Consider the following 24,310-nt stretch of genomic DNA (forward strand, 5'->3'; position numbering starts at 1 on the left):
GCCCACTGGCTGGGACATTGTGACAGCCTTTCACCTGACTGCACTCGACTGCACCTGACTGCTTTGATGCTTCAGGTCTTTAATATTGACAGCCAGCCAGAGACAGTCCCGATGTAGGTCAGCACATGCCCTGTAGAAACCCTAATATGATGAAGCAGGAAGGTTTTAAAATGTTTTACTGTGTTAAGGAGCGATTTATTATTTTTGTTTTTAAATATATCAAAGTAATTTGTTAAAAGGATGCCCTGAGGTAAAGTGGCTCTCATCGCTATTAGTTTTTCTGGAACTGAGCTGGTTTTGACCTCAGCAAGCATTTCTGTTTCCTATTCACCAGTGTTTAACCCTTCTGCCTGTCATCACACTAGTGACATGTGGATCTGGTCTGATTTTGTACGTTGTTGAACCTGTGTTTTGTAGTTGTCCAATGACCATGATATGCAATTTTGTACTTCGCTTTCGATAAAAGCGTCTGCTAAATAAATGTAATGTAATGTAATTTAATGTAATCTGGTTTTCTTGGTGTCGGTCAGTCTGCCTAGCTCACTTCAACCCTAAGCTCTGTGTACTAGTGAGTTTTCCTTTTTTCTCCAGATCTTTACTGTACCTTGGAGGTGGACTCTTTTGGCTACTTTGTGAACAAAGCCAAGACGCGAGTTTACAGAGACACCACTGAACCCAACTGGAATGAGGTGAGGGCTTCCAATCGTTGGCTGTCTATCTGTCACCAGTCATGGCATGTGCCATCCATTGTAGTCTCAGTGTGCAATGTGTACCAGGTATGAGCTCCCACAATCCTTGAAATTCCTTGATTATAGCAAAATCAAACCAAGGACCTCTTGAAAAAAAGGTTTTTATAGTGCATTTAATTTTGGCAATCCTATTGAAAAACCTCCTGTCTCCTACTCAATGTATGGATAGTTCCTGATCCAGGGAGGGCATTCTTTTTCAGTGACATTGTAGCCATTTTTCTATTGCTTTATTGGTTGTCTGCAACACTTCTATACCATTTTTGGGAATTTTTGGGAATAGGACCTTGAAAGGGTTTTAAAAGCCTGTCTTATAACCTGTTACTTGTCTGGTTATTTGGGAGACTCCTCCTCCGGGAAGTTCCTTGCTAATGGTTGTCTCTGTGCGGGCACTAGGAGTTCGAGATCGAGCTGGAGGGATCACAGACCCTGAGGCTGCTGTGCTATGAGAAGTGCTACAACAAGACCAGGCTGAACAAAGAGGAAGGGGAGAACACGGACCGAATCATGGCCAAAGGCCAGATCCAGGTGAGGGGGAGTACTGTTAGCACTTCACTACCTGGCAGGAACATGACAGGCCTCTTCCTGTCAGGGTTGAGAGGGCTGAGCAGACCACCACATACAGTATGTGCCTCCAGGTGACCGTGTTGTCATCGCAGGAAATGTGTATTTCCTCCAATCAGCGCTAGCCCTCCTGTAGCTCATAATGTGTAAAATAATAATGACTAGTCTACTGTGGATTGTTGTTGAAAGCATTGGGGAAGTGGGCATGCTTCGGCTAATGTGTACTGCCTGTGCATGAGGCAAATGGTGATGAAAGTATAGTACTGGGCAATTCACAATGTAGTGGTGGAGTTGCGTGAAAAATCATCCTCTCTGTGACAAAACATGGCCTGACTTTTGGATGCAAATAGATCCCTTATAGACAGATGGCATAAATTTAATCTCTGATGGACCACTGACCTCATCTGAAAAATTATTTGCCCTGAAATAGCATGAGCTGGGCATCACAACTGATTAATACCATACAACAGTGGATTCAACTTTTCACCTCTAAAATGAAAGATGGGGCTCTCTGTCTACAGTTTTAGATGAAGAACCTATCTGATGAATGATTTTTAAAATGTAATTTTAGGCAGATCTTTGCTAAGAGGTGCAGACTCCTAACCTGTCACCAATTATAAGGAACCAATTGCAACAGGAACATTTAGTGATTTTGAGATCACTGAGATTGAAAGCAGATACCAGCGTTCAGATTTGTGTGCCTTTATTGATTTATTTGAACGTAATTTTTCTTTAAATTTGGGACGGCATTCCATGATCAGGTGATGCATCTCAAAGTATTCCTGATTACCACACCACATTGCATTGAGCCCAGGAGAAGTGTCGTCTCTGTCGTGCAAGCAGAATTATCCTGGAGATGCTCCTCTCCGAACCCGGGACTTTGAGTTCTGCTGCACCCCCGCCTGCCTTCTTTGCCTGTGCTGACTCTGAGCAACTGGAGCCTGCCTCTGATTACATTATGTGTGACCGTGAAAGGAATGGGGTAGGGGGTGGAGAATAGTGACTCCGCCCCCATCCAAGGGTTACTCACAATGGCCACAATACCATTTTCTTTTTGGAAACATGAAGCGGTTCTGGGACAGGGCTGCTCATTAAAGAGCCGGATGTATCGGTCCGCTTGGTGAAGCCGAGAGGATTGATGTGCCGGACGCTCTCTGGTGTCCCATTCACTATTCGCCACTCCACCCCCCGCCCCCTTCCCTCCTGCCGCCCCAGGCCTGCCTGGACACATGAATGGTAGCTACTGTGTTGAGTGGTGTCCAATGACATGCTGATAGCCCACCAGGAGGACACTGGGAATAGCCTGCCAGCTCACACCTCTCTCCCTGCTCCATGATCTGTGTTAAAGGAAGCTTGTGGTTTTCAGTATGCGTTTATCTGAAAGGAAGCCGCTTATTTCTTTTCACAAAGCCTAGATATCCATTTTAACAACATCTAGGACTGTATGTCCCCCTACTATATGCCTTTTTACATACATACCACATCAAACTAGTATGGCTGTGTTGGAGACTTAACTGTCTTGGTCGCATGGTTCTGAATGCCCCCCCGCACTGATATGTGTTGCCTGTGATAGTGCTGGAAAAATAGGGGTGGGGGGGGCAGTATCGTATCCCCCAACAGACAGGAGACAGGGTGTTGTGACAGAGGGTGGATTACACATTGCCGGTGGGAGCACAGGGTTCATTGACTCAAAGCCCCTTCTGGAGTGGCTCCAACCAATGGGAAGGAGTGGAAGTAGGGTCTCCTCTTCCCGGGTGGTCACATGGTACGCATGTGCGGGCAGGTGGGCCAGCTGTGGGGCCAGATGTCTCCCAGAGTCCCTGCCAGGGCAACAGGCCTGACACACCCATCCCCCATTTTGTGCAGCTAGAACAATGTGGATGAGGGTCACCATGCCAACAGGAAGGCCTGGGGATGTAAAGGGAGATAGAGCAATGTCTTTAATACTGAATAACTGATGAATAGACCACTCCCTCTTTCTTCCGCTCTCTCTCTTTGTCTAATTTCATGGCTGATCATAGTTGGTTGTATTTTTGGCTTTAAAATAGGACCCTCAGTACCTTCGATAGCAGCCTGTTTTCAGCCAGTGCTGAGAACAGTAGTTTGAATGAGATTAATGGACTGCAATCAAATACATTCATTCGTTTCCCCCTGAAGTTCTCTTTAGATGGATTTATCTATTTCTGAAAACCCAAAGTGAACAAACCGTGTCTGATTTTTTTTGTGTGAATCATCGATTATTTAATCACTTGTACCAGACTACGCAGGAGCGTGTGATTGGAGTGCTGTTGTGTGCAGACGCTGTAACTGTTATTGATTGAGAGATTTTTATTTAGCCGGTTGGCATGGCGTCCGATAATCCCTGGCACAGATATCAATCTTCTTTTTATCCAGCATAATTACAGCAGGCAGTAGGTAGCCTGTGAGCTGGGCTAAGGGCTCCCTCCCCCCTGACCCCAGCGCACGTCCGTGACACGACTGGTGTATGATGCACGATCAGGGGGAGGGGGGAGGACCAGGTTTAGGGTGGCACTGCGGGGACAGCGGGAGAAGATTCTGAGCTCACACGAGCAGGGATTAGCTCTGCACAGGAGAAGTGGAGCAGCGAAGAGCAGGTGGGTGCAGAGGAGGAGTATTCGGAGGACGAGGAGGCACACACAACCATGGGAGCAGCGATGCATCACACTGCAGAAAAGGAGTACACCTAGACACCTGAGGGAAGCTACAGGACCACCTTTCCAAAGCGCACCTCATCCAGCCACACACACCCCCCCCTCCCCAGGGGACTCAGCTGTCCGTCATCTGGTCACACGAGGGGAATCGTCAGGGCTTAAAGGCAGTCGGCAGTTGTAATCCAGAGCTCCATCTGGGAGCGGGAACAAAAGAAGAGCTGCGTTGACAAGAGACTACAGGGGGAAGACGGAGAGAGAGAGGGAGAGAGAGAGAGAGAGAGAGAGAGACGTGTTCTTTGTGGGGCAGAGCAGTGAGGATAAGCAAGCACACAGGACATTGAAAGACCAGAAGAGAGCAGAGGAGAAGGCATGAGTCTGAGCAGGATTTTCTGAAACAGCATCAGGACGCTGGGGAGGATGAAAGGGGGGTCAGTCTTCAGGGAGTGATTGACGGATACAAAAAGGCATGCTGGGTAGTTTTGGGGCAGTTGGGAAAGGGACTCCCTGATTTGTAGAGGGATTTGGAAGACAGGATTTGGGGGGCTAGTGTTTGTTTGTGGACTCTTTTGTTGGACGTGTGGGTGGAAGAGGGGTGGGAGAGAGGATGAGCAGGGCGGGGGCCAGCGGGGGTGCCGTGGAAGACACCTGCGGCCAGCTTTTGGGCAGCTGCTCGCTGGAGAGCGTGGAAGACGCGGGTTCCAGCAAGCCGGCCCGCACAGGGGCCCGCTTGTGGGGCCGGGTGCGGAACACACTCCTTAGGCAGAAGGTAATGACCTGGCAACTCCTAGCCTGCCCTCTCCAAGAGCTATACCAGGACCAAGAGCTAGAACCCAGATAATGCTATCTTTTATACTGCCATTGGTATTGCCCTTTTGAATTCTATTTTAGTCCTTTTTACTGAGTGAGTACATAAAGAGCTATCTTGTATTTGCCCATGTTCAGGAATTCTAACATTTTAATTTGTTAATTCATTTGTTAAGGAATGTTGTTGGTTGCTATTGGAAATGACTGATTCACTGCTTGATTAATTATGTGGGTTGTGGTGTTTTTTGGAGAGAAAAAGGGCTTAATTTCTTTGTGAAGCACTAATGTTGTTTCCAATCAGGCTTCTTATTTGTATTTGAAGGGATCAGCAGCTGGCGCGCTGACCCAAACACATTGCTTATGAGCGGGGGAGGGGGGTGGGCGGTGATGTCACAACTCTGACAGCAGTTCTGCAGATGAACGCTGACAGCCCAGCATTAGCTTGGTTGAATTAGAATCCGTGAGAAGAGATGACTCTCCGTGACCATATGTGGTTTATGTAAGGACAGAGGAACAAAGATACAAACAGCTCTAGCAGACAGTGGAGAGATTTACTCTGTGGAATTGAGTTTGTTTGAATCTCTGTTTACTGCTTCATAAATGGTGGACAGGGAGACATCCCTGTGAGAGTATATTCTCGATGGGTGATGAGTGGATTTCGGTTTTGACTAAAATGTCTCCTTGAAAATAAGCAATGTGTAGTTACTGGTGCCTACAGAGGAAACCCAGCCCCCGGTCTTAATGTGAGCCTTTTGGAAATGAGAGTGTCTGTGACTGAGTGACTGACTGATGAAGTTACACCATTGGTCGGCCAGTTCGGTCCAGCCGTATATTAGGTTTTGACCTGGTCTTGTTTTCACTTCCCTGAGCAGCCTTCTCCCTCCTTTTTAGTGTTGTGTTGGCACTGGGCTCGGTTCGCATGTCTGGGGAAGTGAGAGAGCCTGCTTGGTTAAATATTAACAATCTCTGCGCTGATTGCTCCTGTTGCTTCTTGGAAATGAAAAAGATCGATTTTCGTGCCAGCTGGAAACCAGCGGAAGAGGTTCGGGAACGGCCCGCATTTATCTTACCCCAGTTAACTGAGCCGGGAGGATCAGTGGTTCAGAGCCCACTGTCACCTCTCCAGCGACAGGCGCGGAGTCTGCGCTACTTTCACTGGCGGCTTTCTCCTCCCTCCGCCCGACTCCTCCTGCTGAGGGAGTTCTGCTGAGCCTAGCCAGTCTTTCCTAATCCCTTTGGATAAAGTGGAGCTTTGTCAGTGCAATGTGAATGCAAAATCTGACTGCTAAACCAGTTATGGTCATGCCATTATACTATAATGCACGGCAAGTTGATGTCTCTTTATTCATGTTAATATTTAACATACAATGTATTCCTGCTATAAAATGAATCCTCAGTGAACCTATACTAAATGTAGAATGGAAATTTATGTACCTTAATTCAGTTTGTTCTGCAGCCTTTCTCCCAGAAAAGGGAAACATTGTTTTGTTTTAATGTATGAGATTGAAGTTAATTGAGACACTGGCTTATAAGCATTTGTCTGTCATTTTCACTGTAGAACTGGACTTCATTTTTTCATTGCTGTGGTTCGCCTGAAATTTCATATTTCTAAATATGACCTTTTATTACATTCTGTTTCATAACAATAGTAAAAAGTTTAAAATTTGACTGAATGTTACCACATATGGTATAATATGAATAAATGTATTTTTAGATGTTGGATGTAGTATAGTGGCACATCAGTGGCGTCCGAATGCACGGCTTCAGATTTATTCTTTGTTATGTCTGTGTTTATGTGAGACCGGTTTGTGTGTTTCTGGTTTGTATACGCCACAGAATGACATCTGTTGTTGCTGAAAATCTTCTGTTGTTAGCATTGGATGGCCATATTTTGTGTCACGGTTCCTTTTTTAGGAGTGGTAGGTAAGAGAAGGCATTTGTAGTATGGGCTGGTGTTTTGTGGCAAGGCTGTAGAATGGTGTTGGATTTCATCCCCATCAAATTTCATCGAAAAATCAATATTCATTCTACTGTAGGGCTGAGATAACTGCTGTCTCCTTTTCCCCAGGGTACATAAACTAGGGCCATTTTGGCTCTCTGTTGAACGAGGACGAAAGGAGAAAATGGAGAGCACACACTAGCAGTACATGTTCAGAAAGTGATATTTGGTTTACCTTACCGTTTAGTCATTTGTTGATTTTGATGTGTTTCTTGAAGCACAAAGACAGACCAGAAAGTCCTTGGTTTCTGCCCCTGGACGTGTGGAGGCCAGAAAGGAAATGCATGTTTTTTTACTGTAACTTCACGGTTCTCTTTCATTCGGTAAATCAGGTTGAGCAAATACCATGAACTCCAAGGATGCATTCCCATGCCTGATGATTTGTCAGAGGGGAGAGAATCAGCCCATAACTGGATCTCAGTTTCCTATACTGGCAGTGGTGCTTTCCTTTTCTTGTCCACTGAGTGTTTTCCGTGTGTATGTACGTTGGGGGTTTGGGCTGCGTCACAAGACATTTGAGACTAAACAGGATTCATCTGCTTCTGTTTAGCTGGATCCACAGACGCTACAGGGTAAAGACTGGCAGAGGACTGTCATTTCCATGAATGGGGTGAGTACTGACAGCCAGAGAGCGGGTTTGTGGGGCACTGCATGCTCATTTAAGAGTCACAAACCGCCGACTTTCTGACATTGTTAAAGATTAATGTCAGATGTAATATAACAGTGTTCGTTTTTTTGTCCTCTATCCAGATCGAAGTGAAACTCTCCATGAAGTTCACTAGCAGGGAATTCAGCTTGAAGAGAATGCCGTCACGGAAACAGACTGGCGTGTTTGGGGTGAAAATTGGCGTAGTGACCAAGTAAGTCAGACAGCCAATACATTTGCCCATATGAAAGCCAATTCATTTTTCTGTCTTAGCATAGACTTGCAAAAATAACTACTGTACATGTTCCATTGATATTCCTGTCAGACCATCAAAAGGTTCTGCTTTTTAAAGGCTTTGATCTGAAAGGAATAGTTTACCTTAAATCTCTTTTCCCTGATCCAAAAACAACATGCAAAGCAAAGGGCAAAAAAAAAAGAATAAATCTCAGGCACAGAAAGGTCTTTTTGGGGCTTTATTTTCACAAGGGCACAGGGTACTTGGCCCTGATGATGGGTCGTAAAATAACTTAAAACACAGCTGGGAAAAACATACTGATTTTATTTTTTTTTTTAAAGAAGAAAAATCCTTTTTTAGCACCAAAGACCTGTCTCAGTCTTTAATTTAGTCTGTGAGCAGAAAGGAAAACAGGAAAGGGATGTTATTAATGGAGGACCCAGGAACTGCAGCTACACCTCGTAAGAAAGACTCCGCTGTTGTAGTCTTAACGACTGCTACAGTACCATTAAATTCCTGACACAGTAAGAAAATACGATGTTGGTTTTGCCGTAGTGAAAACCTTACTGCATGAAAACCTGCTGTATGGCTCACTATAATTTAAACTCTGCCCCTAAAAATAAGCCGTTCTGCACTTTTAAGTGTATCCAGTCACCACAGAAACAAAGTGTGCAAATCTCAGGGGGTGGGGGCTTCATAGCATCAATCATGTAGGAAGGGTTTGGGTCTATTTTTCGTATCACAGAAATCTGAAACACACTGGTGGCTTTGGGGTGGGAAGGTCATGTGGGAATTATGCCTATCAGCAGTTATCATACACTTCATTGGCTTTATGAAAAGAAAACCTCTGAACAGTTCGTCTTGAGCTATCCAAAACTGACTAAAGTTTATAAGCTATAATTATTTTGCATAAATTTCATCATAATTTCGGTAGTCATAACACACGCATTTTTGAGAATTAAAGGTGACGTATCATAGATTTGTGTCCTCTTAAGTTTATACATGTATATTGAATAATATATTGAACTGTTTTTCAGTTTTTCCGAATGTTCACTATAATATAAGATTAATATAAGGTACAATATAAGATCACAATATACAAGATATTTACATTATATATCTAAAAATATAAAAATCGTTTTTTTCAAATATATAAATCTCTTCTGGCTTTAATGTGTAGATCTGGGTCTTTGACCTTAACACAAATATTTCAGTTTTAGTGCTGGTGGTTTCTTTTAGTATTTAGACACATGGAAATACGTCAGCAAATTTATAAAAAATAAATTTGTCTTTGCAACACTAAAATATTAAATTCAAAAGGCTGCCTACGTCATGGGATGTTTCCATTCCTCAGCAAGAGAACACACACATTAAGGGAGGGGGGCGTAGTTGTGAGTTTGTCCTTTTTTATTTTTTACAATGAGCTCAGGTGCACCACAGCATCTGTGTCTTTCACTGGCAGCACTGAAAGCTACAGCAGAATGTCTATGCACTGCTTTCTCCAAAAGCAAACATCATCAGCTGGGCGCGCTGACCGTTATAAGTATGCCCGCCATGGCTGAAGGGTAGTGAGCCCAGGTCCTAACTGCAGATGATGCGATACTGCGATGGGGGGAGGTGAGTTCAGACGGCCCCCTGCTGGTGATGTTTGGAACCTCGTGTCCTTGCGCAGTGCTCTGAGCCTCTCTCACACCGTTACCCCTGCAGAATTCCTCTGTCCCGTGCACAGAGGTTATCCCACTGCACGAACGTATCCGCAAACACCGAAACAGTTCCATAGTGGTTGGAGAATTGTCCGCATAGCAGGCATATGCAGGCTTCAGTTCCAGCTGTCGTGCCTTCGGGCAGCGTAGTAACCCCGTTCACGCTTAATAAGTGAATACATTTTCTGTGACCCATCCATTATTGAAATGTAGGCTGACATATGTTCGTATAGTGATACTGAGCCGTTTATAATCACGATGCGTGTTTCCACGCGTATAGCAAGACCTGCTTCAACCCCTCTCATGACCCGCCGATGACTCGTGTAAATTTCAAGCTGTGTAAATCATCCTGGATGTAGCTGGCTGCTAAAGTGATAAATCATATCCCGGCGCTGTGCATTCCAGACACAGCTCTCCCGAGCTCCCAGAGATCTTAGACAACCCCTAACCTCAGCCTCAAGGATTTTCCCTATGTCTACAGAAGGGTATTGTGGGTATTTTTTCTCATGAGAAGAAAAAAAAACAAAAAAAAAAACAAACAAGCGGGTGGCTAGCTGGCATTTCCTTAATGCACTCTAATTTTCCTCTCCGTTGAATTTTGCCAGGCAGTGCAGTGAAAGACTGATCCCCGTAAGCCCGCGCTGACAGGGAGTCTGGCCGGCCGGCGGCTCGACTGCGCTCTGGTGATTGACACTAATGAAGATCCTGGCAAATGGGAGCTTAATTGGTTTAGGAGCAGGGCCAATCAAGGGGGCAGTGACAATATAGCACTAATAACGGCAACAAAATGCACTCCTCGTGCTTCCCTCCCCGTTCCCTCTGAAGCTGGTCTGCTTCAGTTTATCTGTTTTTTTTTCCCCTCTAGTTTTTAGCCATCTTTTTGTACATGATGGATCAACATGCTGTTCACAGAAGGACTGTAGTGACATTCTATGTCACCAATGGCCTAGATCAATAAATTAAATACAAAGGTCCCGCAAAGTTTGTTCATTCATAAATGTTTGATGAATCAGCATTAGGGACCATCACCTTAAACATTATGCAATTAGTAGAGTATGTCCAATGTCCAGCATTTCTCCTGGGCCTCTTCTTCAAACACATCCCATCATTATGCATTGCTGTACTTAATTTCAAGCTTATTGGAAGTGTATATTATTTCAAAAAAGGTAACATTCCACAGAGAGATCCTGGGTGTTGTTTAATGAGAGATACAGCAGACGGGAGGCAGAGATCACACAGGCTGGGGTGTAAACAGATTCAGCGGTGGGGCTTTCCGTTTCTCAGCAAGGCTGTAATTAGAGCAGACTGATGGGAATGAGCCATAATGGCGGCTTTACTGTTCTCTGTGTAAGCGAATAGGAACGGGGACATGGGGCGGGGGTTTACCCCCCAGGGTGCTGGAATTCTGTTCTCAGCTGGTTTCATCGACCAGCTCCCTGCACTTTTGTAAGCATGCTACGCTATAGACTCAGCCTAACCAACTCATCCAAGCAATGGGAGAAGATCAAAGATTGTAGCCATTAGAAGTAAAGATGTATTGGCTGCAATTGCCTCTGGTCAATTTACCTTCAGTCAGTGTTTAGCACATGAAATGGTAACATGCTCTGAAGGAGGCAATGGAAAAAGTTTTGTTATTGTTTCTTCTTCATTCCAGAGCATTAAGAATATGCTACCAAGCCACTGTTTTGATATAACCAATCAACTCTTCCAGGGTCAGCTGGCATTGTGCCATCCTTTGTGTATCGCCCCACAAGTCTATGTCTAAATTTAGTTTTTTTGTTTTGCGTTGAAAGCTGAAGTTTGTATTCTAAAGTTTGTGTGTGTGTGCGTGTGTGTTTCCTCAGACGGGAACGCTCCAAGGTGCCCTACATTGTGAGGCAGTGTGTGGAGGAGGTTGAGCGCCGTGGCATGGAGGAGGTGGGCATCTATCGTGTGTCGGGAGTGGCCACAGACATCCAGGCCTTGAAAGCGGCGTTTGACGCCAGTGAGTATCGCTTTCCGTCTCCTTCTCCTGACACCCGAGTTTAATAATCAGCCCCTGTGTTAGGCTGCCCACTGCCAAGCAGGCAGAGTTAAAAGCTGGAGATTTTATCTCCTCAAGCTCCTCTTTGGCTTTGCATACAGGTTTAAAAAACCTTTTGTTTCCTCTGTTTTAGTAATGTCTGTCTCTCTGTAGGTGAACTACAGGCTTGGGTGGTACTTTGTTCTGTCGGATTTGCCAGTGCATCATTTTCTGATTTGGCGTGTGAAGCCGGTTTATTGGCACCATTAACTGTTTTCTCCCCATGCTAACCCCTTTAAGGTGCAACGTGTGCGTGATATCTGGACTCTGTGTACAGAAACGGCATGTGTGTGCTGACTGAGCTCAAAAGAAAGCCTGTATTCTTCAAATGACAAAACGCGAGACTAAAAAATACCCCCCTAAAACAACCGAGCGAGGAGCTGGATAGTTGTTGTGAATAACTCCTACATATTTCTGCAGAGGTGTTTATGGGATAGCGTAAGGGGGCTTTCCATGCCCGTCTCAGACGTCGCGGTTGCTGCTCCTGCGTGTGTCACTGAGCCCCGCCCTCTGCTTTGCAGACAACAAGGACGTGTCGGTGATGATGAGTGAGATGGATGTGAACGCTATCGCTGGGACCCTAAAGCTGTACTTCCGGGAGCTTCCGGAGCCCCTCTTCACCGACGAGCTGTACCCCAGCTTCGCCGGGGGCATCGGTCAGTCGCCGGATGTTGATTTTAAATGCTTTTTCTTTTTTTGCTCCGCAGATAACCTTATATATTGACTTACCAACACAGCTCACATTAGCGCACATAGCATCCATTCATACAGCTGGATATTTACTGAAGTAATTCAGGTTAAGCGTCTTGCTCAATCGCAACACTGTTTGAACCTGCAGTTTATTAGCAACTACACTGCATACTTACAGTAAGCGCCAGTGATGTTCTACTCTTATTGTGTGTATTTTATGTTAATTATCAATGCTTAATGTATGTATCTCAATGGTCACGAGTATGGCCTGAGAGTAACTTCTTTACGCCCAACTGTAGAATCACATTTATTTCCCAACTTATTGTAAGCTGTGTTTTGAGGGTGCACTGCCAAGATTAACAGAAAGTGCCCTGGAAATTTACTGTCATTTTTATTTAAAACTTAGCTATAAAAGACTCTTATTCAGAAGGTTAAATGGTTGCTCATATAGCATATTCATCACTGTTTCCATGTATAACACAGTGCAGTTGCCTCATTCTGAATCATTCTCATTTTTTCTCTCTTCTCCCATCCAGCCCTGTCAGACAGTGTGGCAAAGGAGAGCTGTATGCTCAACCTTCTGCTCTCGCTACCAGAACCCAACCTGGTCACTTTCCTCTTCCTGCTGGACCACCTGAAGAGGTATAACCCCCCCCCCCCCCCCCCCACACACACACACACACACACGCTTTTACATACTGACATCCTTTGACTCTGATGTCACGTGACACCCCGTTCTGTGTGGCTCTTCCCAGGGTGGCTGAGAACGAGAGCGTCAACAAGATGTCCCTTCACAACCTGGCCACGGTTTTTGGCCCCACGCTGCTCCGCCCCTCTGAGAAAGACAGCAAAATCCCAGCCAATCCTACGCAGCCCATCACCATGAGTGACAGCTGGTCGCTAGAGGTCATGTCACAGGTAATCTTCGAAAAATAATAATATCACGTATAGTGATTAATATTTACGTATACTGGCAGTAGTGATGTTTGCATTCCCCATCATCACTAGTACATGACTTGATATTTCCATCTTGCTTTCTGTTTGTCCCTCTCTCTGTCTGTCTGTGCAGGTCCAGGTCTTGCTGTATTTCCTTCAACTGGAGACTATCCCCACACCAGACAGCAAACGGCAGAGTATCCTGTTCTCCACAGAAGTGTAGAGGGAACTTAGGCCCTTCCACCAGCAACACTGAAGAGAGGAGGGAACTAGAGTGAAAGATTTCTGTGGACCACACCGGTGGCTGTGATCAGCAGCGAATAGACTGGAACCCTGCTGGAGCCGACAACGGACTAGCGTGTGCACAGTGTGGTCACTAGAGGGCGTCAGTAATGTTCTGAAGCCAGGAAGAGGAGACTTCTTGGAATCACATTCCTAGTACTATTATTTTATTTTCTTCGCAAAAATCTAAGCTGTTTGTGTCTTTTATGACACAGACTCTCTTCAGTGCTCTTCAGAAGTCTTTGGCCTTGCATTCTGTTTGTGTCTTTGTTCAGTCTGTGCACTTGGAAAACTTTTGGTTTTACAACGGTAGTCAAGCAACAGGACACAAGCATCCTAGTTTTTTTCATGTTTTACTGTCTTCTTTCCTTACCCTATATGGTGAGGCAGACTCCTCCTTGGTGTCTGCAGCACTACAGTTTCAGAAGCTAGGGCACAATGTCACGCACCATGCGTCCATTCTGTTAGGACTTTTTAAGTCACAGTTGTCCAGTTTTCTTTCAGAAGGCTGATAATAGACAAGCTTGGAATAGTGGGTGAGGGAAGTAGAACATAGTGCTTGCTACTGCTTCTAATTAATGTTGTCTTAATTGCTGGTTACTTAAAGGTTACTTAAAACATAGAGGTCCAGGTTGCCCGGAACAAGTTCATTTTAAGACAATCAGGTCACACAGGAAGTCTTTGGTTTTGTGAAGGAGACTTATTAGTGCCACTTTCGAAGCTTATGCAGCTTTAGTGTGGGAACCAATCTCAAGCAGAGTACAAATGTTTATCACTTGAGGATTTGGACAAGGATTTTAAAAGGGCAGAAATAAAATGCTGATGAAGACGCAGATTTTCATTGACAGATGTTTCGGAAAGCTTGATGCTAGCCAATATCGAAGGGGAAAAAAAGAGGAGAGCTGGAAAATATTAGCGCCATGCCGGAGTTTGTAATCTGTCACAGGAATTTGACCACAATTGCGCATAATAAATTGTGTACATCATATCTGGAATTGCACCAGCAGGAGCAACACAAACAAGGCACACCTTGAGGAATGGCATTGAGAGAGAGAATATCATTGTGTTATTGGGCGGGGCCTACACTGTCACGAATTCTTAAGACTGTTTCTTCATAGCCTTGAGCACAATTTATATTTACTTTGCCTGGGAGGTGGTAAGTAATAAATATAGATTATCTTTGGTGTTTGACAGCTTTTTTCAGTTTATGGTAATGAGTATGTGTGCTAATTGGCTTTGCTTTAATCTGCATAAGAACTAATATCCAGAGAGCAATATTTCTGAACATATGGGCTATCTGCATTTTCTGTTTCGGCCATTTTGTCCACATACTGTAGGTCATAAGGTTATATGTATCTTAGAGGCCAAGGCATGCTGCGGTGTACACCAAGATGTACTTGGCCTGTCCTGTTGAAAGTTGTCATTTACAGTTTAGACATTCAGCAGACGCTCTTATCCAGAGAAATTTACGGAGCTTACATCCTTTTAAAAAAATTTTTTTTTAACATAAAATCAATTTAAACAGCTGGATATTTCCTGAAGTAATTCAAGTTAAGTACTTTGCTCAAGGGTAAAATGGCAGTGCCCCACCTGGGAATCAAACGTACAACCTTGGAATTTCGAGCCTGGTTCCTTAACCGTTACGTTACACTGCCAAAACAAACTGTACTTAATTTCTTTCTGCTGACCATGCCAGGAATTCAGGAATTCTCTGTCTTTGAAATCGTTTCCACATTAAATGCAACAAGGGGGGACTTCATCCCCGATTCAAATTATTTAAATGGCACAAAATGGCACATTCTCATTTCAGTCAAGCTTTTCATTGGAATTCTACTCCAGTGGTTTCACGGTATCACGGTATAATTATGAATAATAATATGGATCCTTGGAACTTGTGTACCTCTGGAATCTGTCACATTGGTGGACATATCTCAGTACACCCTGAACTCTGGTGTAGCGGTGCAAAATGTGTAAAAGCCTTTGGTAACTGTAGCTGTAACCTGATAGCCAGGATAGCCTGTCCCTGTTTGTGAGTACCCCGTACACCATGCACCCCGGCATTGAGTTTGTGGTCAGGGCGCTGCGCTGTGCTTATATGATGGATTTTTGGGGGTTACTTCCTATGAGATTCCTTATTCCAGAGAGCTTGCGATGGTGTTTTCTGTTGTCAATGTGACACAGTAGAATTTCAACAGCAGAAGGCAGAAGCACAGTGGATATACACTCTTGTACACTCTACTGAGTGCATGCAGTATTAACCATTACTTTCATCCCCACCCCACAATCAGCACATTATCAGTAAGAGTGGTTTTATCTCATTTCATTTGATTTTAAAAAATGTATTACTTTCTCTCTTTTATTGCCTTCTCACCAGTGTCTCTCCCAGATGATTTGCGAAAGCTCAGATACAATACCCAGCCGTGCCAATATCATTTATGGTTTCACATTCAGATCAATGCAGTCAAGTTTGAACGTGTGGGTTGTATCTTTGGGACCTTTAAACAGGAAAATGTGTTGTCTTTTATTTTGTTAGGAAAAAAAACGAGAGGATGGTTCTGTTCATATGTTAACTTTAGTCTTTATTAACATGCAGGCATGTTGATTTAAAAGTTTTTTTTATATATATTTCTTTCTGCGCAGACTTTTCCATTTGTATTATTAAAACATAACCCATGGAAGCTCTGGTTATGTATTCCTACCCAAAGCAGGTTATTTTGGGGTGGTAAGTTAAAACTAAGCAACGTTGCTTAGTATTTGCTGAACGGGGGAAAAACTGGCAAACACAGAGATTGTCCTGTTGCCTGTGTTAATTCAGTTTCTGTGGAGACTGGTAGGAAGTTGCACTTACAAGATTGATCCTTACCCTGACAGATGATTGCTGATGTTGCTCAGCTGATCTTGGCCTGGTTCTGTAGTTTCCCTGCTCTGTCCTTCCTCCACTATGCCCAGAACTGTTGAGACTGTAGTTTGACACTCAAGAGTTACAGAGCAAAAGGTTGAAGTTTATGTGTTTTGTGCAACAATGAAAAAGCATTTTACTTTATGGAGGCAGGGTCAGGTTATGCCCATGTTTTGGAATCTGTCTTGTAACCTCCTTTGAAGACCTACATTCTTTGAAGAAAAGTCATCTGATTTGTTAAACCTGATTATTCTCAACAATACTTCTCAAACAGTTTGTTTATTCTTTTCCTCCCAAGTGTAAGGACTCAATGGAGAGCATCTACGTATATTATAACTCTTTCTTTTTGGAAGTCACTCACTTGAACAATGTTCAGAATTGTTTTTTTAAATTTTATTTTATTTATCTGTTCTCTTTTAACCAGTGCAACAGTGTTACGCTTATTGCAAAATCACACACCCATTGACCTCTGCAGTTAGGAAGAGAAATTAGTGAGGGTAAGTCTATGATCACTGTAAACAGAAATGAAAATGTGTTTCCATGGATACTCTAGAATATTATGGACCAATACAGTTCCAATCAATTTCATTTTGAGATTTTTATGTTTTGTCATTTGTAAAACCTTTGTATTTCCTGTACAACATGATAAATTCACAAATAGAATCCAGATAGGATGGTCATGATCCAAAAGGAGGCATTTCCTTTATGATTAATTTCTTTAATATCTTTTAAAATCATATTTAATTGAGCGTATTTAAGCATAACACTCCACCAAGATGTTTAAGTATTTCCATTTTATTTCTGGATTGCAGCCACCAATGCTTGAGTGCTGTACAGTTGTGGCAGAGGTCCCAGATTCCCTGTATCCTCTTTTAGTAGACTGATTCCCTGGAACTGTGGCGGGACTTACTCACTCACTAATGTCTGGACCTCCTAAAGGTTTGTTGTGCACCACTGACATTGTGCATAACACCAGCTTCCCTTGTTCTTTTTTTTGTTTTCTATTTATTTGTGTCATTCCAATAGTCCACTGTGATCACAGAAACGTCTTTTCAAGAATGAAGTCCTGAGAGAACGCTGGCTTTCAGTGTTGTGAAAATGCAATTGTGACCCACCATTCCAGAAAGAAGGACATTGTCATGGGGTTATTTATTGAAGTACTAATTCACAAGGATTTAGTATATATACAAGAATTAAGTATATAATTAGTAATAACAATATTAATTTAAAAATGTGTAGGCAAAATCAGATCAGATTGATTGTCTGCACAATGCAGAGTTGCAGATCTGTTTTAGATACTCTGTTACAGTCAGTGGCCCAGGGTCCCGTTATGAGGTTTTGTAAATGGTTAATGTTAATTCAGAGATTTTGTTCATTTTAAGGGCCGACTTTATTATCAGATTAAAATTTGCCAACCACAGAGTTAAGACTGGATTCTGATTTTTTTTTTTCATTTAAAAATTTTGTTCAACATTTGTGTTCTGATCATGTAGCTGTAAAAAGGGATACTGTATTCAGAAGGAAAAAATGTTTGAAAGGCATTTGTAGCCTCTGTTTGTACACAAAGATTTAAATAAAAACTCCTGTATCTATGTAGCCTTGTTTTCAATCCCCTCTCCTACCAGCAGAGCAACATGCAACATTCAGAACGTCCTTTGTTGGCATATTACCTGACAGAGTGCTGGATAAGACAAATTCTGGATCCTGACAAAATTCTTAATTTAAAGCAAATGCAAAAACTTCATAATAAAAATGGATAACACTTTAAAATAAGGTGAATTGGCATTAAATAATGTAGTTAACTATGAACTACTGAAGTTAATCTGTACAGCTTTCTTAGTGTATTTATACATCATTAATTCATGTTAGCAACTACATTACTTAATACCAGTTCATATTGGGATTAAAAAAACAGTTAATGTATTTGTTAATGGTTAACTATAAGTTTATCCTGTGTTTTGATAATGTATAAATAATCATGTAACTAATACATTAGTTAATGTATTTGTTAACTCCTAACTAGAATTCATGCTTAATTAATGTGTTTGTACATCATTAATTCATGTTAACAACTACAATAGTTAATGCCAATTCACTAGATCTTGTGTTACCTAAAAAGGTAATGCGTGCATTTTTCGCTAAAAGACCTACTAGAGCCAACAATACTGGTGCTAGTGAGCAATGTCTCTCAACGAAACCAGGAAGTGAGCTTAAAAAAAAAAGCCTGGACAAAACAAGCAAACATGGAAATATGGCTAGCCATCCATAAGGCTAGACTAAATATAACTGGTACAACCAACACCGGGTTAATTAGCAAGTACTAGACGTTGTCTAGCAACATTATCATTCAGACACATCCCATCTTGTCAATTAGTTCCTCCAACGTAGTTCAGTTCAGTAGTGAAGTGGTTCAGCTCTGGCTCCCTGTTATATTGAGTTGATGGCTAGAAGGTTTTTGGCCACCATTTTCAGCTGAAGGAGAGGGAGAAAAGTCAGTGATGATTGCACTCAATAGCAATGTCTGCAGCATTACCTCTACTGGTTCTTTTGTTGCTTGTATTGGAGAAAGATGGAGACGGCAAAAGGTGGACGCCTTTCATAAAAAACATAACCTTACTTCTCCACTACTATGAATATTTAAGATGTAACCATCTAACCAGTGTTAATACTTTATTTAAATTCATACAGATTCACTTGGGACTTACCTTGGTTTCCCTTCTTTTAATTGATGCTGAATCATACAGTAAAAGGGGCACCCAGTGCTTTCTAGGGTATGTCAACTCTCAAACATCTCGTCAAAATGTTTAATCCTTAGGATGTGTGAGGTGTAATTCATTCGGATTTTAAAATTTCTGTTTTCTTTCAACATGAACATTTTAAAATACACATGTCTCATACCTAAACATTTAAATGAAAAATGATTTGGCCTTGATTCCCACAATGCCATTTAATGTTGTGCTTTACATTAGTACAAAATCTGAGGTAATCTGGGCCTTACTTCCCTTTTTCACATTTAAAAATTGATTTGAAAATTGATTATCTATCAGTATTAACATCCACTTAAAGTTACAGGAACTCTTACAAGATATTACTACAGGTATTTTCAGAATGGAGCAAAAAAAGATTAGTCTGGTCAAAAGAGTAGCTCCTGATTCCAAATTAAGACAGACATAAAGTGCCCTGTATCTTTTTTCATTGAAACATGGATAAAACTAACACAACCACAGGCCTAAGTGTGCAAAGCTGGACATTGCATAACTTTGTGCTGTTGGCCATATTAATTTTCAACCTATTGTCAATACAAGTATAGGTTGTTATAAAGTTAAAATGATGAATTTCTAAAGATTGATGAAGCAATGCAGTATTTCGTGTCCTCCTTGGAATGTGTCAGATATGTGCCATTACTATAGACCGTATAAAAATAGGCCATCACTGATAGGCTTCCTATTTCCCTTTGGCAAAGTCGTTGTTAGATAAAACATGTGGCTGAAATTTCATAAGCTCATTCGGACTGCATTATTAACCACCGTGACCACAAGTTCATAATAGGTATTAACCACCGTGACCACAAGTTCATAATAGCAATTCAATATTTGTTTTAGTAAAACAACGCCAAGATTAAGTCTGGTGTTACCCTACAGACCCAAAGAGTTCAAGGAATTCAGTCAGTTTGCATCCCAGAGTTCCAAGCGATCCATCCAAATAAGTGGGCGGAGTGAATAGCATAGGGATAGATAAACTAGATGTGAAAACGTCGTTAAAGCTTGTGTGCGTTTAAACGTATATGTCCGATATGACTGCCTAACTGGGTGTAGTTACACCAAATAAACAAATCAGTTTGTACTCTGGATTTTATGGATACACCGTCTCCAACATGACAGCTGAACTTGCAAACCGTTCATAAATTCAAACGTTGATGCGCTGTGGTTTCCCTTTTGCTGATCGTAGCTAGCTATATCTATGTCTACGTCGGGATCGTGGTCTAGCGCTGTGAAGATACGCTCGCTGCGTCCAGTTCTGTGACAACTAAAGGGAGAAACCCAGAAACCGGAGATTCGATGCCGTATCTCACTAATAACTCTGTGTGCTTTGGTAAGAAGGGGGATCTGTGAACGCGACAACCAGGGATCAGTCTTTACAGGCCAAAGGGAAGCGACATAGGTAAGGCAAATTAATGTTTTTTAATCTAGTATGCTAGCTAATAAGACAGCAAACATTTGAAGGAGTTGATGTCGGACCTGATTTTCTCCTTGCCAGCTGAACCAATAATGTACCTCTAGGGCTAATGTTCCTTGCTTGGAAATGGGAATTCAGAGGAAGTTGGGCGTCTCTGTGTTTAGCTTCAGACTGTGTTCGGAGCATCGTCTGTCTATTGCTATCAAAAAACTTGTGTTGGGGAAAATAATAATTATTAATTATATTAATTTAGCGAAATTACGGACTATTTAAAAGACCCAAATGTGGGTTGATACTACCGTTTACTTACTGTTGCAATAGTAATACTACTTCACGTAGTACTCCATGTTAGCTGCATGTTATAGCTGGCAGCTCATTTCAGACTTTTTTTGCCATTGCTTTCTGGTTTAACGATTTTGGATTAGCACTGGGTGACATAATTTGTCTGTTTTCGGTTATTCCCAAACATATTTCCTCTAGTTTACTGGGGTGTTCGCCAACGTGCTATATCTAGCTACCTGCCGTAGATAACCGGTGCTACTAGCCTGTTAGCATTGTGGATCTCTGCTGGGGAGCGAGGTAGTCTAGCTAGCTAATTAACAATTGGCCGCTCTAGGAACATCCATTGTGTACAACATCAAATAGCCTGGTTTAAAGAGCTGCTGCTGTTGTTTGATTTGGTAATAAATTGGTTGGTGTTGGACCTATCAGCCCTAGCTTCACTAGTCTAGCTAACTTGCGTACATCAGCTAGCTCTAGTTTCTTTTGACTGTGCGCGAACATATGTCTGCTTGGACGAGCCTACTGGCACGTAATTAGCTTGCTAGCTTCATGAAAACGGTTCCAGTGGGACAAATAAAAGATTGTATGAATAGTACATGGCTCTTGCGAGCTAATCTATAGGCCATATCTTAATGGTAGTAAAATCATGATGATGTGAGTGAGGGTCCTGGCGCCAGAGAGCCCTGTGTAAATACACGGATTGTGAGAATTAGTGAATTCAATTTGAATATTATTATTAGTCTGATGATTAGCCAACGTGTGAAACACGAAAATAACAGTTGTCCAATATCAACAAACGTTACACCTAGCTTGCAGGCTTGTAACAACTTTCGTCTTCTCATCATGGACATAGCGTTTGTTACAGTATTTTAAGATACTCAGAATTGGCAACACGTATACATTTATGGTGTAACAATGAACATCTTTTTTCTTTCAGTACAGCGCAATATTTATAGTAGGTGCGTTGGATCTTTTAAGAGGCTAGGTCAATCTGGACATAAATCACTTGGGTCTATATGTACTCATAACGTTTATAACAAAGCGCATGCATTATAACTTTTTTGTGTGTTTGTAACTTAGGCCTTGTAAAGACCTACATTTACTCAGGCTGTCAGTCTATATGTAGCTGAACCTATGCATGTTATAAAATATAGCTGCAGACTCTATCCAACTCTATGCAGTTAGTCATTTTGTCAGCGTTTTGGAGGCCTGGCTACCAAACATAAAATTCAGGGACCCCTGGAATCGGGCAAGTCAGTAGAATGTCAAACGCATCAGTTTCCCACATTGTGTGGCCTTGCCAGCAGCATGTGTAATTCTCCAAGGTATGACAATGATGTAATGCTGAGCCCAGGACTACATTCTTTGTACCTCTGTGTAAAAATAGCCCTGTCTCTCCTGTAGGCTGGTAGCGTGTTTGGAAACTGCAGTCAAGTCTGTCATCAGTCCAGGCACTATCATTTGCAACATTATTTTGGCCGGCATACCATAGTTCAAATCCTTGCAAGAAAGTCTTAGTTTTGGAGATAATTCAATTTTTCTTGGTCAAAAATACATGTCATTTGTTTGAGGCACATTTGCGCTGTTATTTATTCATTTGTTTGTTACCTGACTGCTGTGTTTGTTTTCTGTCTCAAAACGAGCAACCTAGAAAACGCAAGGACATATCTCAGCCAGGACCTTCAGAGATCCTGTAAACGCTGTTATGTTTGACGCCTCAGTATGGAAGGTATTGCGCAAATTTTTTTTGCGTTCCACCGCGGTTGGAACTTGAAACCTGGAAGCCTTTTGCTTTTTGCTGGTGGGTTTTTCATTCTCGCCAGCTGGGCTGTAGAGGAGCTATGAAAATGCTGTTCCTCATGCAAGGAGTGCGTAGGCAAGGACCTCTCAGAATTGTCTCCATATTCTTATGTTCTTCCACTGACAAAATCCACCTGCCCAGGCTACCCAGATCCAGGACATGTATTACTTCATACCCTGATGCATAAAATCCATCTGAATCCCCTCTTGTTCCTCTTATTTTCCTCTTATTATGAAAGGATTTCTGTGAATCATTTTGAAAAATAAACGTATATTCTTGTCTCGTTGTATAGCTTTAGTGGCAGATTTAGTTTGGAACTTGCTTGCTATTGCAGCTCTTATTGCATATGTTATGTCTTGCTATGCTGGCCTTGTAAGCCATTCTCAATAAGAGTACATGACAAGTGGATAAATAACACTAATAAAAACTGTTTTTTAAGTATTGCTACACTGTCCTCCCTATGTATATGTACAGACTATCTATTTCTGTCAAACAACCGTCAAGTTTCCACTCTGTAGTTGGATGATTCTCTTTTGCATAGAAGCCTTGCTTGTTTTTCCTGATTTTTTTTCCACATTAAGAGAATGAGTCTTTCATCTGAGGCAATATTTCATAACTGGCCTCTTCCCCAGACCTGTCCGGGGAACGAGGCTTATGCAACAGGAATTACAGCCTACTTCTGCGACCCTGAGCCCTGAGAAGAAAAAAAAATCTCTGGAGCTCTTTTGGAAACTTGCCTTTTGCCGTTTTATAGTAACTCCTCCAAAAAAAACACATTCCTAGAGTTTGGAGCAGTGCGCTTGCTTTCCGAAGGGGGCACTGGCTGGGGTAAAGTGGCAGGGGGTGGTTTTGAAGAAAACGCCAGTGTAGCATTTCCAGGGGTGTGTAAAGTGAGGAAGCCCTGTCTGGGGAGTGACTGGTTTTTTGAGACATTCCAAGTCTGTGACTGCAGGTTGTGCAACGGGCATCTCTGTGCCACATCCTGTGCCCCGCCCCACGCCCCTCCCCATGCCCTGTCCCACGCTCCCCCCCCCCCCCCCCATGCCCTGTCCCACACCCCATCCCGCTCCCCCAGAGCTTTTTTTCTGGCAAGGAGCAAAAATGGGAGGTGCCTGGGCGTGAGGATGCCATCGTCATGCATCATTGGCTACCGTTAGAGCTTGCCTGGGATTAAGACACAGGGGGCAAGGGGGTCGGGAGTAAAGTGAATTTGAAATGGAGGAAGTTTCTTTTCTAATGTGTTTGTTGGATGCTTCATCCTTCACTTTGAACTGAGCAATGCTTGTCATTGAAATTGGCGTATTTATATTAAAATTCGGCTACCCGTATTTCCTTATTTGCTTTGCACATGCACTTAGGGTGATTTAGATGGCTTGTTTTTATTTACACGTGTGGATATATTTGCAGAAATGGTTTAGTGCCAAAGTTGTTAGAGTACCACATGGGATTCAAACCCATGATGTGTTGGTTTTCCATGTTCTAAGCCACCTGGCTGCTGAACTTGCCTTTTGGAGCAGGGTAAGCATGGATCAGGGGGACACTGTCAGTCTTTCTGTGCAGAGGTTCAGGTTTTAAAAATAAGTTGGTTTGATGAACTGAAGAACACCCATGGCTGTACTTTATTCTTGGTGCTTTTAGCTTTTGTTTTGTTTTGATATCTTAGTCATAGGCATGGGAAGTGCACTCAGATTTAAAAATGCCAGATTGTGTGCAATTTGGGACATAACTATATTTGAATTTTCACTGCTATTAAGTATTTCTTGGTTCCAATTGTTATCGTTTGATTAAAAAAGCATTACGTTTGTGAATCTTT

The 24,310-nt window shown here is 42.5% G+C and overlaps 2 protein-coding genes across 5 annotated transcripts in view; both read left to right on the top strand.

The window, feature by feature from the left end:
- The window catches only part of si:dkey-91m11.5 (PH_BCR_vertebrate and RhoGAP_Bcr domain-containing protein), an 89,221-nt gene extending 71,389 nt beyond the window's left edge, over positions 1-17,832 (top strand). Inside the window, exons 15-23 of the mRNA XM_035378964.1 lie at positions 592-689; positions 1,143-1,274; positions 7,336-7,395; positions 7,536-7,645; positions 11,214-11,353; positions 11,953-12,087; positions 12,658-12,763; positions 12,877-13,039; positions 13,191-17,832. Of these exons, the coding sequence (XP_035234855.1) occupies positions 592-689; positions 1,143-1,274; positions 7,336-7,395; positions 7,536-7,645; positions 11,214-11,353; positions 11,953-12,087; positions 12,658-12,763; positions 12,877-13,039; positions 13,191-13,280 (1,034 nt within the window). The 3' untranslated portion in view covers positions 13,281-17,832. The remainder of the gene's footprint in view (positions 1-591; positions 690-1,142; positions 1,275-7,335; positions 7,396-7,535; positions 7,646-11,213; positions 11,354-11,952; positions 12,088-12,657; positions 12,764-12,876; positions 13,040-13,190) is intronic.
- Positions 17,833-19,969: 2,137 nt separating this feature from the next.
- Positions 19,970-24,310, top strand: part of specc1la (sperm antigen with calponin homology and coiled-coil domains 1-like a) — a 44,055-nt gene continuing 39,714 nt past the window's right edge. For all 4 annotated transcript variants that reach the window (XM_035378859.1, XM_035378860.1, XM_035378862.1 and 1 more), the window contains exon 1: positions 19,970-20,399. The gene's annotated coding sequence lies outside the window, so the exon portion shown is untranslated. The remainder of the gene's footprint in view (positions 20,400-24,310) is intronic.

This window comes from Anguilla anguilla, chromosome 10, assembly GCF_013347855.1.
Source record: "Anguilla anguilla isolate fAngAng1 chromosome 10, fAngAng1.pri, whole genome shotgun sequence".
Taxonomy (NCBI): Eukaryota; Metazoa; Chordata; class Actinopteri; order Anguilliformes; family Anguillidae; genus Anguilla; species Anguilla anguilla.